At 45.5% G+C, this 15,118-nt stretch overlaps 1 protein-coding gene across 2 annotated transcripts in view; it reads left to right on the forward strand.

The window, feature by feature from the left end:
• Window positions 1–15,118, forward strand: part of LOC116984358 (tubby protein homolog) — a 66,977-nt gene that overhangs the window by 27,324 nt on the left and 24,535 nt on the right. The window contains exons 4-7 of one of the 2 annotated variants that reach the window (XM_033038511.1): window positions 8,195–8,332; window positions 11,838–12,002; window positions 12,821–12,942; window positions 14,057–14,245. In XM_033038511.1, coding sequence (XP_032894402.1) covers window positions 8,195–8,332; window positions 11,838–12,002; window positions 12,821–12,942; window positions 14,057–14,245 — 614 coding nt within the window. The remainder of the gene's footprint in view (window positions 1–8,194; window positions 8,333–11,837; window positions 12,003–12,820; window positions 12,943–14,056; window positions 14,246–15,118) is intronic. The other variant, XM_033038512.1, reaches the window with a different exon arrangement.

Below are 15,118 nucleotides of genomic sequence, written 5' to 3' on the forward strand. Positions count from 1 at the left end.
TCGTTGATCACAGTTCTGCATTATTTGCTTAGCTCTATGTTTAAAGCCATTTCACATCATCTGAGATTTCCAACATTTTAATGTTCCAATATTCATAACAAGAGGATTTCAGTATAGGAGTAAAGAGGTCCTTCTGCAGTTGTATAGGGCTCTGGTGAGAGCACATCTGGAGTATTGTGTACAGCTTTGGTCACCTAATTTGAGGAAGGACATCCTTGTGATTGAGGCAGTGCAGCGTAGGTTCACGAGATTGATCCCTGGGATGGCAGGACGGTCATATGAGGAAAGATTGAAAAGACTAGGCTTGTATTCACTGGAGTTTAGAAGGATGAGGGAGGATCTTATAGAAACATATACAATTATAAAAGGACTGGACAAGCTAGATGCAGGAAAAATGTTCCCAATGTTGGGAGAGTCCAGAACCAGAGGCCACAGTCTGAGAATAAAGGGGAGGCCATTTAAGTGAGAAACTTTTTCACCCAGAGAGTTGTGAATTTGTGGAATTCCCTGCCACAGAGGGTAGTGGAGGCCAAGTTACTGGATGGATTTAAGAGAGAGTTAGATAGAGCTCTAGGGGCTAGTGGAGTCAAGGGATATGGGGAGAAGGCAGGCACGGGTTATTCATTGGGGACGATCAGCCATGATCACAATGAATGGCGGTGCTGGCTCGAAGTGCCGAATGGCCTGAGATTCCCAATGCTCTGACACTATTTCCACTTTGCAGTGTTACATCGCTATCTGAATTCTAAAGATTTGTTCACTGGTTTTCTCTCGGGACGGGAGTAATCGTGACTGACGGAGGTGTCAGGAGTGAAGCTGACCCATTGCAGGCCAAGAGTGGTGTATGGGTTGGGCTGGAGGGTAGATGGTTTGCTGCCTTGTCCCACTGATCCATGCTGCCCAATTGGACAAAGACGGCTTATAATGGATGATCCATAGCTTGTGCCGGCATCGCCTTAATGATGTTATTTTTAGCAACAATAACAACAACGAAACTGACATTGCCTTCTATTTAATTTCTCAGAAGGACCTTTGCTCTTTGCAACTTCAACGCTGGGGTTGAAGTTCAACATTAGGGATAGTTCAGTCCCCTGAGCAGGAAATAGGTAAAGACAGAGTCAACAGTGTTACAGTGCGATTAGATTGTCCACATCTTCCTGGTATAAATGAGTCATAGAGTTATACAGTACAGAAACGGGCCCTTTGGGCCAAACTGATCCATGCTGAATAAGATGCCCCCATATTTAGCTAGTCCCATGTGCCTGCGTTTGGCCCATATCCCTCTAAACCATAGTACTAGTTTTAATTTTGATTTAATTTATTGTCACGTACAGTGAATGAAAAGCTTTTGTTGCGTGCTAACCAGTCAGTGGAAAGAAAATGATTACAATCGAGCCATTAACAGTGCAAAGATACATGAAAAAAGGAATATGCGAATACCTTTTAGTGCATGGTAAAGCCAGTACAGTCCAATCAAAGATAGTCCGAATGTCTCCAATGAGGAAGATGTAGCGCCCCAAGGAACAAAGTTCTTGACTGGCCAACCTTTCCCTATAGCTCAGACCATTGAGCCCTGGCAACATCCTCATACATCGTCCCTGCACTCTTTCCAGGTTAACAGCATCTTTCCACCGGCAGGGTGACCAAAACTGAATCCAGTGTGGCATTTAAATGCCGGGAATGGTATATCAGGGTTGAAACATTTAAAAAATGCGGATGTTGGAAATCTGAAATCTGAACACAATGTGTGAAATGGGGGCTAATGCAATGAGAGTCAAACAGCTTGTGCAATGTCAGCGTCATGGCTGGGGACTACAGTACATTCTGGGGAAAGGTGCTGATGCTCACCATGTGATCATCTTCACTCTGGTCTCTGATAATCTCACAGACTGAGAAAGCAGCTCAGTGAGGTAGGGCTGTTAGAGATGGGGTCAGGCTCCGAGCTTCACCGTCAGACAGTCAGAGACAGTCAGACTGCTGGAGACAGACTTTGTCACAGACTGCAAAACCAGAAACCAAGTCGGGTGTAAACAGAAGTGAAGTTAGAGAAATAAGTAAAAGGACCAAGTTTAGAGATTTATATCCTTTCCGTTAGGTGTCAGATATGTTGCTTCAGTTACAACAAGTTTCTGCTCTTTCTACTGAATGAGAATGGACTTGTTCTCAACTCGGCTGATGTTCTCTGTAGATAGTTGTGGTTTATAACAGTGAGATTACAACCTGTAAATTCATGGGTAGCCCATGTTCTTCATTGACGAGGAGAAAACTACCAGCCCCAGGCATCAAACGATAAAAGTCAATATTTCTTAGCTTCTAATTGTAAAAGGAATCTGTTTCTACTTGGGATAATTTCACACTGGTGTTTTGCTGATTGTTATGAAGTGTATTTGCATTTCATGGGAGATTTGTTGTTGAACTGTTACCTTGTTAACTGTGGTTGTTCATTCCTGTGACTTGCATTGAATGTGACATTCTTACCCCGGCCACGGGGCTGTTAGTTTTTCAACAAAAAGGTCATATTCATTGCTGCCTTCTGAACAACATGGAGCTGAAAGTTAAAATAAATGACTGTGCAACAGCCTGGAACAGCTTACATAACTGGCTTGTGCTGCTGAGCTGAGGTTATAGCAGCTTCCCTACACGTAACACTGCTTGCTGTAAAAGCTGGTGTGTTCCGTGAAGGCACGGAGTGTAGTGTCCTTTGAGTGCGGTGTCGATGAAGTATAGACTTTATGTAGGTTGCTGTAGGTCACTGTAGGTCCATATCTCTGCATCTCCCTCTCCCCTGACTCATTGTGAAGAAGGGTATTGATCGGAAACGTCACCCACTCCTTCTATCCAGAGATGCTACCTGTCCTGCTAAGTTACTCCAACATTTTGTGTTTATCTACGGTGTAAACCAGCATCTGCAGTTCCAGGTTGCGAGCGGGCAAGATCATCCCTGACCCCTCTCACCCTGGCCACAAACTCTTTGAATCACTTCCCTCTGGAAGGCGACTCCGGACTGTCAAAGCTGCCACAGCCAGACATAAAAACAGTTTTTATCCACGAGTAGTTGCTCTACTCAACAGCCAAAAATCTGTAGCCTCCCTTTGATCTGGTATTTTGTTGGTTCACATGCTTGATCAATGGTGTTTTATCATTAATGTTTAATTATTATTAATGTTTAGTGTTTTCTGAGTCATTCGCAACTGTCACTGTATGTCATGTTGTTACTTGTGGGTGGAGCACCAAGGCAAATTCCTTGTATGTGAATACTTGGCCAATAAACTTACAAACTTACTTACTTCCTACACATAGGTCACTGTAGGTCTTGAAATTCTTTCACTGGTGTAATGTGCTGGTGCATACATCATCCAATTTGTGTCAGTTTAAAGTAATTCATCTAATTATCCATCACACACTAGCTGGGGATAAGTTTGTGTGTCTGCTATACAGCACGGAAACAGGCTCTTCGGCCCGTCCCAATGAAGGTGCCCCATATACACTAGTCCCACCTGCCCGCAATTGACTGTGTGTGCTTTTAACATTATTGTCGTGTGGATGCCCAGACTGGAATTAATCAGGAAAATACTCTGCATAGAAGAAACCAGTTTATGGCAAAAAGGAAATTGGTTTAGGGTGCTGAGATGCTTGTCTTCAGGGTATCTTCAGGGTAAAGCTGGAGACAGATGGAATATCTGGTCCAGGTCCTCCTGATAATTCCAGTGCAACCCATTTTTCCTGGGCCCAGATGTGTACGTAAGGACAAAAGGGATCCCTTTTCTGAGGGATCTCAGCTATCATATAGGAGGTCATGTGAAAGTGATGCCTTAAGTGAGAGAGTCTCGAATGGCAGCACGAGCAAATGTTAATGTTTAGTTCCACATTGTTCAGAGGGGCGGCACAGTGGCGCAGCTACTGCCTTACAGCACCAGAGACCCAGGTTAGATCCTGACTGCGGATACTGTCTGTATGGAGATTGTACGTTCTCCCCGTGACCTGCGTGGGTTTTCACCGAGATCTTCGGTTTCCTCCCACACTCCGAAGACGTGCAGATTTGTAGGTTAATTGGCTTAGTACAAAATGTAAATTGCCTCTAATGTGTGTAAGATAGTGTTAATGTGCGGGAATCACGGGTCGGTGCGGACTCGGTGGGCCGAAGGGCCTGTTTGTGCGCTGCATCTATAAACTAAACAAAACCTAATAAATAGTGAGTGTGAGCACTTTGTGGAACAAAATAAGATGCCATCATGCCAGTGAAAGAATGTCACGGTAATTCTAAACAGAATAATAGATATCCCTGCATGACAGGGCAGTAAAATAATCAACAGGTTTGAATGTCAATCTGTTTTTCGCAAAAAGACAAGTTTAAACAATCGCCAAAATGTCACCGTGGAATTACTCCGGGATATTGTTTTCAAATTTTATGAATATATTTTTTTGACAATTGGAAGCTTTGCGTAGTGGAGCCGGTCTGATTGTTGATTATTTCATCCTTGACATTTAAATGCATTGGCTGCCAACCTGATCATTGATGATTCTTGGCCCCGGGAGGGGGAAAGAAGCGGAGATGGCTCTGCGGGAATGGACGGCCTGTCTGACGGAGTCCCCCGGTGGGGTAATCCAGGTCCGGGCTTTAGGTTTGGGTGCCTGACTCTGCTCTCTGTAGGCTTACACTGAGGGCCATTGCTGAATTGAAGGTTGGAAGGAGGGAGAAGCGGTGAGTGTTAGGCCCTGTTTGGATGGCCAGCACTGTCAATATGTTAAACACAACCCACACTCATCGCACTATACCAGTTAGCCCACCTCGCAGCAAAATAAACGTTATTATGATATATGTGGTCCTAATAAGTGTTTAGTTGTCGTAGAGTTAAAGAATCTTGGGCTTAACGTTATATTAGATAGCTTTCAACTTTGTGTGTATGTTCATGGATCACTCTTCAATAGTTCCAGTTTGGATATCAAATATAATGAAGATAGACACAAGGTACTGGAGTAACTCAGCGAGTCAGGCAGCATCTCTGGAGGAAAAGAATGGGAGACGTTTTGGGTCGGGACAATAGACAATAGGTGCAGGAGTAGGCCATTCGGCCCTTCGGGCCAGCACCGCCATTCAATGCGATCATGGCTGATCATCCCCAATCAATACCCCGTTCCTGCCTTCTCCCCATATCCCCTGACTCCGCTATTTTTAAGAGCCCTATCTAGCTCTCTCGTGAAAGCATCCAGAGAACCGGCCTCCACCGCCCTCTGAGGCAGAGAATTCCACAGACTCACCACTCTCTGTGAGAAAAAGTGTTTCCTCGTCTCTGTTCTAAATGGCTTACTCCTTATTCTTAAACTGTGGCCCCTGGTTCTGGTCTCCCCCAACATCGGGAACATGTTTCCTGCCTCTAGCGTGTCCAAGCCCTTAACAATCTTATGTGTTTCAATGAGATCCCTTCTTCATACTGAAAGCAGAGTGGAGGGAACTGGAGGTAACGAAAGGCCAGAACAAATCAGGACTGGCAACAGATAACCAAGGAAGGGGGGAGCCCATAATGGCCCATTATTGCCTGGGGAAGATGTGATAACGCAGGGATACAACGATGATGTGTTGACAACCAGTCTACCAGATTGCAGATTGTCAGCTCATCATTGTGATGGGGGAAGCAGTCATTATATCACGTTTTTAGGTTACGTGAATGTAGCTAAATAATACATAGACATAATCAGTTCACCATATGTGTTCCTTGCTCGGCCCTATAACAGATCCCTCTCCTGAGGTAATCCTGTTAACTCCGAGACATACCAGCCATGTTTTGTAGCAGGAACTCTTTGAAGGGGAATGGGCTGCTCCATTGGTTTTCTCATCTGGCCCGGTTCTGTACCTTGACCAGCAGTTTTATTTAAACAGTGCTATGAATCACATTGCTCTAAGTCTTTGCAGGATTGAAGTTTGCTTTTTATGAGCATTAATATGCATTCCTTCCTGCAAATGATTCATGAATCGTGATAAGGATGTGATCCAACTATCTCAGCTTGGCGATCTGTGTGTAGTGAATGGCCACTGCATGTAGATCACAGATTAGTCCCTTAATAAATCACAGGTTGGATAATAATATTTAGCTGTCGTTTCTTCTGTACTGTTGCTGTGGAATCCAAGCCCAGAAGGAAGATGATAAGTCATGTGTCCATCTCACAAGCATTTTGAAAAGGGCATTAAGTTGTCCTAATTACATGATTTACATTTTGAATTAGCGTCACAGTATCGGCACAGACACTGAACTTTCGGCCCAACTTGTCCATGCCGACCAAGGTGGCCCATCTAAACTAGCCCCATTTGCCCGCGTTTGGCCTATATGCCTTTAAACCGTTCCTCTCCATGTACTTGTCCAAGTGTCTTCTGAATGTTGTCATAGTACCTGCCTCCACGCAATAAAGTTCATCTTAATTAGTTAAAATCTAATTAAAGCCTGGAAGGGCCGGAGTATCGGGGAATCCTTCTTCCATTGCCACTCTCCCTTGTTTGCTGGGGCTTTGAGAAACGCAGTCCCAAGTACATGCCATTAAATGGACGCGTGTGGCAAGCTCTCTGGCTTCCTGAAACGTCACTGTGTCTCCTGCAAGACCCAGTGATACTGAGTGACCCAGGACAGACTTGCAGATGGTCACAGACTTTCAAATGGAAACCAATGGACACTTCTTTCAAACATCCATCATGGAGCATTGAACAGTGGAGCACAAGAACAGGCCCATTAGCCCATAATGCCTGTGCTGAATATGATGCCAAGACTATCATGATGCCAACCACACACTTAGGCAGCATGTTCCAGGCACCCATCACCCTCTGTATACTAGAAGTAGTCATTTAAGAAAAAAAAAACCTTGCCCGCACATGTCCTTTAAATTTGACCCCTTTCACCTTAAAACTATGCCCTCTTATTTCCTTCCTGGGAAAAGGTTTTGACTGTCTACCCTATCGATTCCCCGCATCATTTTCTATGTTTCCATCAGGTTTCCCTGCAACCTCTGGCATTCCAGAGAAAACAATCCAAGTCTGTCCAACCTCCCTGTAGCTAAATAGCCCCATAATCCAGACAAAGAATGTTACCTGGCCTCAGGTGTGGAGGCTGTGTACTTACTCGCATTCTGCCACCATTGTCTGTTCTTCAAATACAAAGAGTGAACTATTTTGCTTATTTAAACATTGGCTACACCGCCGTCCCAAGATGAACAAACTCCAAGGAAGCGTATCTTTGCCATGGTCTTAACATGCTTAGATACCTTATGTGACCGTCTGTAAGAGTCCCTGGTGGAGGCTGAGTACAACCTTCTGTTGGAGCTCTGCTAGTTGATATTTTAGTTACGCCACAATGCAGAGCACTTATTATAGTTTGGACAAACCAGGAACTGCAGATGCTGGTTTACAAAAAAGTCACAAAATGCTGGAGTAACTCGCTGGGTCAGGCAGCATCTCCAGAGAACGTGGTTAGGTGACATTTCGGGATGGGACCCTCCTTCAGACTGATTACAGTTTACTGGACCTGAGCATGTTTCATGCCATGTTTAGTTTTAGAGATACAGTGCGGAAACAGGCCCTTCGGCCTACCAAGTCTGCGCCGACCAGCGATACTAACACTATCCTACACGCATTAGGAACAATTTAAAATTTTACCAAAGCCAATTAACCCTCAAACCTGCACCTCTTTGGAGTGTGGGAGGAAACCGGAGCCCTGGAGAAAACTCACACAGGTCACAGGAGAACATACAAACTCCATACAGACAGCACCTGTAATCAGGATCGAACCCGGGTTTCTGGCACTGTAAGGCAGCAACTCTACCGCTGCGCCACCATACCGAGACATACCGATACAGTGTACCAGCATCCTCAAAAGTTAAACATCGTAATTTCATTTTCCAGCCACATGTTTATTAACCGAGTGTATCAACACCTTTTTGATGATAAATATATAATATAGACTGTTTAATGCTATCAACTGGAAGAACTAAGCACTTCTAGACAGCAAGACATATATTTGTGTTTCTTTCAAACTTTCTTTTCATGCTTTCTGTTTGTGAGCAACAATGTCTGAAATACAGTACATGCTCTTTATCTAAAGCCTGTTAAAACTATTCGACCATTGTGTCTTTCCTTGAATGACTCCCTCTGCTTTATATGTGTGTCCCTTTGCTCTTTACCTCTCTGTTTTCTCTGCATATTTCCATGCAGCGGTACAGGAGACTGAACGCGAGGATGTAACAGTTACATCAGAAGTGCAACCTCCAAAAGCTGCTAAAAAATCCAAGCCCTCAGCTGCAGGCTCACAATCTGCTGGCATGAAGAAGGAGAAAAAGGGCAAACAGAAAGGTCAGCTTGCTGCATGTAGACCAGTGTGGAGAAGCATGCCTGATCGTGGAGAGACAGACCGGGCGGGCTTCTAGTAATTAATGTTCTCTACAGGTGTGCAGTGGGCGACAAGTAGAAATCTCTGTTAGAACTGTACAATCCTCCTGGTTTCAGTGCAACGTGATGTAAGGAAATCTACCGATGCTAAGGGAGGAGGGGACGTGCATGATGAAGTTCACCAGCGTGTGTGAAAACTTTGTGATTTGTGAAATATTACGTACAGCTACGTCAAAAGAAAAGAACCTCTACACATTGCCACACAGTTGTGACACTTGCGTTCACAATCACATCAACCTGGGGGGGGGCGGGAGGGGGGGGTGGTATTGTGTCACGGTAGGGCAGCTAGCAAACCTCGCCCCATTCAGGGAACAAACTGTGAAGAAGGCTCTTGACCTTTAAGGTGAAGGGAAAAAGATTTAACAGGAATCTGAGGAGTAACTTTTTCACACAAAGGGTGGTGGGTGTATGGAACAAGCTGCCAGAGGAGGTAGTTGAGGCTGGGATTATCCCGACGTTATAGAACAGTTAGACAGGTATATGGACAATGCAGGTTTGGAGGAATATGGAACAAATGCAGGCAGGTGGGACAAGTGTAGCTGGGATATGTTGGTAGGTAGGTGTGGGCAAGTTGGGCCCTAAAGGCCTATTTCCACGCTGTATCACTCTATGACTCTCTGAGCCAAAACATCACCCACCCATTTTCTCCAGAGTTGCTGCCTGACCCGCTGAGTTACTCCAGCACTTTGTGTCTATCTTGGGTATAAACCAGCATCTGCAGCTACTTTTGATAACAAACTCAGCATGTTTTCTTGGTGAGGTGTTGCTGGGGGGTTTTCTGGACTCATCTAATAAATCTGTTGTGGTTTGTGGTTATCCTGAACAAATCTCTTGATTTAGTTTAGATTACATTTTGATAGGGATATTTGACACGTTTGACAGCAGTGCAACTGGAGAGACTTGTTTGAGACTGCACTGCGCTGCAATGGTATAACTGCACCAGATTCAGAGACCCAGGAGACTGCAAATGCCGAAATCTTGAGGAAAACCCAAAGTGCTGGAGGAACTCAACAGGTCAGGCAGCATCTGTGGAAGGAATGGACAGATGATGTTTGTGGTCTGACTGATTTATTAAGCAAGTTGTTTGGGGAACAAAGAAGGAGCCCGAGAGGTTGAGTCCTATTCTGTTGACTGCGGGATATCTTGCCTCCGGTCACTATTACACTTTACCCTCTCCTCACTGCATACCTTGAGCTTCCTTTCTCTGATCTAGCATGTCCATGAAGAGAGCCCTCCTCATCACAGACACTTGGTGTTAAATGCATGATGTGACACGTTGCCCCATTCGTAGACGGCGCTGCTCCTTGCCACCTTCCTTGTTGACATCTGTGGTGTCATACAGCATGGAAACAGTCCCTTTGGCCCAACTTACCCATGCCGACCAAGATGCCCATCTGAAGAAGGGTCTCGACCTGAAACATCATCCTTTTCCTCTCTCCAGAGATGCTGCCTGTCCCGCTGAGTTACTCCAGCTTTTTGTGCCCATCTACACTAACCTCACCTGCCCCTCATTCCTCTAAACTTGTTCCTTTGCTGTACGATTCTAGCTACTGATATATATTTCACACAGAGGGCGGTGGGTATGTGGAATGAGCTGCCAGAGGAAGTAGTTGAGGTAAGTACTATAACGGCATTTAAAAGACATTTGGCGAGATACATGGAGGATAGGTTTAGAGGGATATGAGCTAGAAGCGGGCAGGTGGGTGTAGTTTAGATGGAGCATCTTGGATGGCATGGATGAGTTTGGCCAGTTTCCATGGTGTATGATTATGTGATCCAGTACAGCAACAACGCTGAATTGAATTGAATCCTTTATTTGTCATTCAGACCTTTCGGTCGGAACGAAATGTGGTTCAGACCGAACGAATGTAAACATTTTACAATAGGTTTATATATTTTAAAATTTTTAATTTTTTTCCCGTACAGAGGTAGATGCTAAGAGGATCTTGTGATCTATCATATTTACCAAATTTTGCAACATATTACATTTCTAATCTGCTTCCTGTCCCGATTTGACCAGACTTTCTTTCAGTTGCAGTCTTAAGCTGTTGTCACAATGTACGCACTCACAATGGAACCACTTTTATTATCAGTGTGAAGAAGTGTATTCTTTGTACTTTGGAGTGCATTACCTCGGGGGTATCAAAGTGTTTCTGCAGCAGTCGATAGTCAATCGGATCCCAGCATCCTCACTCTGGAGAACATGGATCGGTGACGCTTCGGGTCAGGTCTCTTTTTCAGACGGGTCCCGAGACGAAACGTCACCTATCCATGTTCTGCAAGGATGCTGCATCACCCGCTGAGCTACCCCAGCATTTTGTGTGCAGCACTAGCAGTTGCTTGTTTCTCCAGGGTGTGTAGACTGGTGCATTGACTAGTATCTGACATCGTTTCTTCTTGGTCAGTGTGGACAAGTTGGTCCGAAGTGCGTGCTTCCCCGCTATATGACTCTGACTGGGATCATTGCTACTTCATCAAACCTGCATCACTTGCACTCTACTTTAAACTAATATTCAGAGAGCAGATAAAATAATTCCACTCCCCTCCTTACTGTCAATTATATGCTCCCAAACAGCTAATTACGTTTAATTTCCTTGCTCATTATAACGGCAGAGAATCAATTTCATTTTTACCCTACGTTTGCCCAACTGAAAGTGACATTTTAATTAATTTTCCAGTCTTAATCTTTGCTACACTCATTTTTATTTGGACGAATTCTGCCTGTCATCTGTTATCATTAATATACATACACTGGGATGATGGCAATTTAAGATGAGCGAATCTAAAGGAATGGAACACGTTATCAGTTAAAACATTTTGATGATACAAAAGAAACATTTAAACTTTTTTATTACAAGAATCTAACAGCCCAGAAATGTTTAAACAGATGACCAACCACCCCTCCATCCCCTCTCCTCCCCTGGATAAGATGGGCCGAAGGGCCTGCTTCTATGCTGTCCGATTCTTCTCGTTGACCCGAGTATAAATGGGTGGTCAGGCAGCCTCTCTGGAGAACATGGATAGGTGACGTTTCAGGTCATGGTCTGTCAGGCTTTGTCCTGCCCCTCTACTTTTCTAGCTTTCTTCCCCCCAACCCCCTCACCTCCCACCAGTCTGAAGAAGGGTCCCGATTTGAAAATCACCTATCCATGTTCTCCAGAGATGCTGCCTGACCCGCTGAGTTACTCCAGCATTTTTGTGTCTATCCTTAGTAAACAAGCATCTACAATCCACTTCCTTGTTTCTACATTCAGGAATATCCTTGGTTAGTCGCCTTTGGAATATGTCCATTGAAGGCCAGTAATAAAATGGTGCGTCATTGGGCTTTAGTCTGGACTCTCAATCTAAGACTGTGAATGCTGCCGAGGCAGATTCTGCTGAGATATAAATGCATTGCTTTGTCCGCCAGGGATCGATGGGCCGGCTGCCTTCCAGGACGATGTCCAGGAGGTTGGGAGTCAGGTCCAGATTCTGACTGTGGGTCAGTCGAGCAACGAGGAGGAAGATGGAGACACGGCTGCCAGCGGGCAGCAACCACAGAGGCAGGACCTCCGCACAACCATGCAGATGAAAGGTGAGGCTCTTTGTTCTGCTCCTCACAAAACATGCCCTCAGTGGCTCTGACTCTGCTGAAATAAATTAACCCCCCCCCCTTCACCTGTTGGTGCTTCGGGGGCAGGAGGGGGTGTGGGAGTGGAGGGAGTGGGTGACAGGAAGGGGAGGGACTGTTGATGAGAACGTTTAGTTTAATTTAGTTTATTGTCACGTGTTCTGGGATGCAGTGAAAAGCTTTTGTTGTGTGCTATCCAGTCAGCAAAAAGATCACAATCGAGCCATTGTATACACGATAAGGGAATAACGTTTAGTGCAAGGTAAAGCCAGCAAAGTCCGATCAAGGGTAGTCCGAGGGTCACCAATGAGGTAGATAGTAGTTCAGCGCTGCTCTCTGGTTGTGGCAGGATGATTCAGTTGCCTGATAATAGCTGGAAGAAATTGTCCCTGAATCTTGAGGTGTGCGTTTTACACTTCTATACCCTTTGCCTGATGGGAGAGGGGAGAAGAGGGAGTGGCCAGGATGCGACTCGTACTTTGATTATGCTGCTGGCCTTGCCGAGGCAGCGTGAGGTATAAATGGAGTCAATGGAAGGGAAGTTGGTGTGGATGATGGTCTGGGCTGCGTCCACAATTCGCTGTAATGTGGGATGGATACAATGGGATTTGTGTGGAATTGCTGTGACATGGGTGCTAGCTGTAGGTACAGACTTGGTGGGCTGAAGGGCCTGATTGTGTTCTGCATGAGCAGGGTACACGGTTTAACGTGTAGGCGTGAGTGTGGTTGGGATTGTGCGTCTGGTGCCGGGCGTGTGTTTAACGGACTCTCTCTCTGGGCAGGCATCTCCAGCAGCATGAACTTTGATGAGGAAGAGGATGAGGAGGATGAGGTTAGTTCCAGCTCGTCCCAGGTGAATTGCAACACCCGGCCTGGCTCTGCCTCCAGCAAGAAGTCCAACAAGGTGGGTGCGGAGATCATCTTGCCCTCGTTCACCATTTACTGACTGGGAGGCTGAACGTTCATCTCCCGTCTCCAAGCTTTATTTCAACCTCAGCATTATTTTGCTAGTGGAAACAAACAACTGCAGATGCTGGTTTACACAACAGGACACAAAAGTGCTGGAGTGACTCGGCAGGTCAGACAGCAGCTGTGGAGAGCATGGAGCGGTGACGTTTCGGGTCCGGATCCTACCGAAAGTGGTTTGAAGAAAGGTCCTGACCCGAAACGTCACCTATCCACGTTCTCCACAGATACGACCTGACCCACAGAGTCACTCCAGCACTTTGTGTTTTTCTAAGTTAATTTGATATCATGTTTTGCCATATCTTCACTATATACAATAAAGGTATTTTACTTATCCGTTGAACGTTTTTAGGGAGTGAAGCCATTTAGCTTCTTCCTTTCCGATCACTGGAGCCTGCAGGATGAAGTTGTGACCATTAAATAGCAGGATCCCAGTGAAATCCAGAGACTGACAGTGAAATGGCCAGTGTCCAACGTAAATGTTGTCTCACTCTCACCAGAGTTGCTGGAGTGGGAGCTGGAAATGGTGCAGAGCTGATTACGAATAATGAATGAATGAATAAATGCTTTATTGTCACATGTGACAAGTCACAGTGAAATTATTTGTTTCACATACCCTAGGTATGCAAAGAGTCACCACATAAAGGGCACAGATAATGTTACATTGTATTCCGCACCAGGACCTCCTTTATTCTCACCCCCCCCCCCTCACAACGCCCCCCCCACGCCGAGTCCTCCTTTGTGGCAGGGGATATCAGTGATGTAATTGCATTACTCTTTGAGCTTGCATGGTCTCGATGGGATGAATGGACCTTTTCTATGTTATACTGAAATATGCAAGTGATACAGAGGAGTTTTTTTTAAAGATAGCCTATTTTTATTTCTCTGGAAGACCATTTAGTCGACATTAAAGACGAGCAGCCTCAATGGCCGATATCACTCATCCTGATGGATGCAGGCACGAACAGCAATGATGGTGTATTAAACCTAATGGCTGCCTCCCTCTCCGTTTCACATTTCCCTGTTGAGAACTGGTTGTTTGTGTTTTGCAGGAGGCTGCCTCGGTGTCCACCCCGCCGGCCGAGGTTCTGGTGAACGTTGGGGACCTGGAGGAGTTTGGTGTGAGACCGGCTCCACAAGGAGTCACCGTCAAATGCCGGATCACCAGGGACAAGAAGGGCATGGACCGCGGGTTGTACCCAACCTATTACCTCCATCTCGAGAGGGATGATGGCAAGAAGGTATGCGTCAGTTATGTATCGTGTGGATTTTATATTCTCAAATCACTTGTATTCACTGGAGTTTAGAAGGATGAGGGGGTATCTTATAGAAACATATAAAATTATAAAAGGACTGGACAAGCTAGATGCAGGAAAAATGTTCCCAATGTTGGGCGAGTCGAGAACCAGGGGCCACAGTCTTAGAGTAAAGGGGAGGTCATTTAAGACTGAGGTGAGAAAAAACTTTTTCAGCCAGAGAATTGTGAATTTATGGAATTCCCTGCCACAGAGGGTAGTGGAGGCCAAGTCACTGGATGGATTTAAGAGAGAGTTAGATAGAGCTCTAGTGGCTAGTGGAGTCAAGGGATATGGGGAGAAGGCAGGCACGGGTTATTGATAGGGAACGATCAGCCATGATCACAATGAATGACGGTGCTGGCTCGAAGGGCCGAATGGCCTCCTCCTGCACCTATTTTCTATGTTTCTAACAGCAGAGAGGTCACAAACGCTGCCACAGACACGAGTGTTCTCTTGATTGCTCTGCACACAATTTCCATGAATGAATTGTTCATTCAAAACACAAAGTGCTGGACAGGTGGCACGTTGGTGGCAGGGTGGTGCAGCGGTAGAGTTGCTTGCTGCCTTACAGCGCCAGAGACCCGGGTTCCACCCTCACACGGGTGCTGTCTGTGCAGTTTTCATGTTCTAAACTAAACTTCACGCCACTCAGCTAAACTCCCTGTGACTGCGTGGGTTTTCTCTGGGTACTCCAGTTTCCACTCTCCAAAACATGAAGGTTTGTGGGGTTAATTGGCTTCTATAAATTGACCCTTGTGTGTCGGATAGAACTAGTGTACGGGTGATTGTTGGTTGGCACCGACTCGGTGCGCCAAA

Source organism: Amblyraja radiata, chromosome 20 (assembly GCF_010909765.2).
Source record: "Amblyraja radiata isolate CabotCenter1 chromosome 20, sAmbRad1.1.pri, whole genome shotgun sequence".
NCBI classification, from domain to species: domain Eukaryota; kingdom Metazoa; phylum Chordata; class Chondrichthyes; order Rajiformes; family Rajidae; genus Amblyraja; species Amblyraja radiata.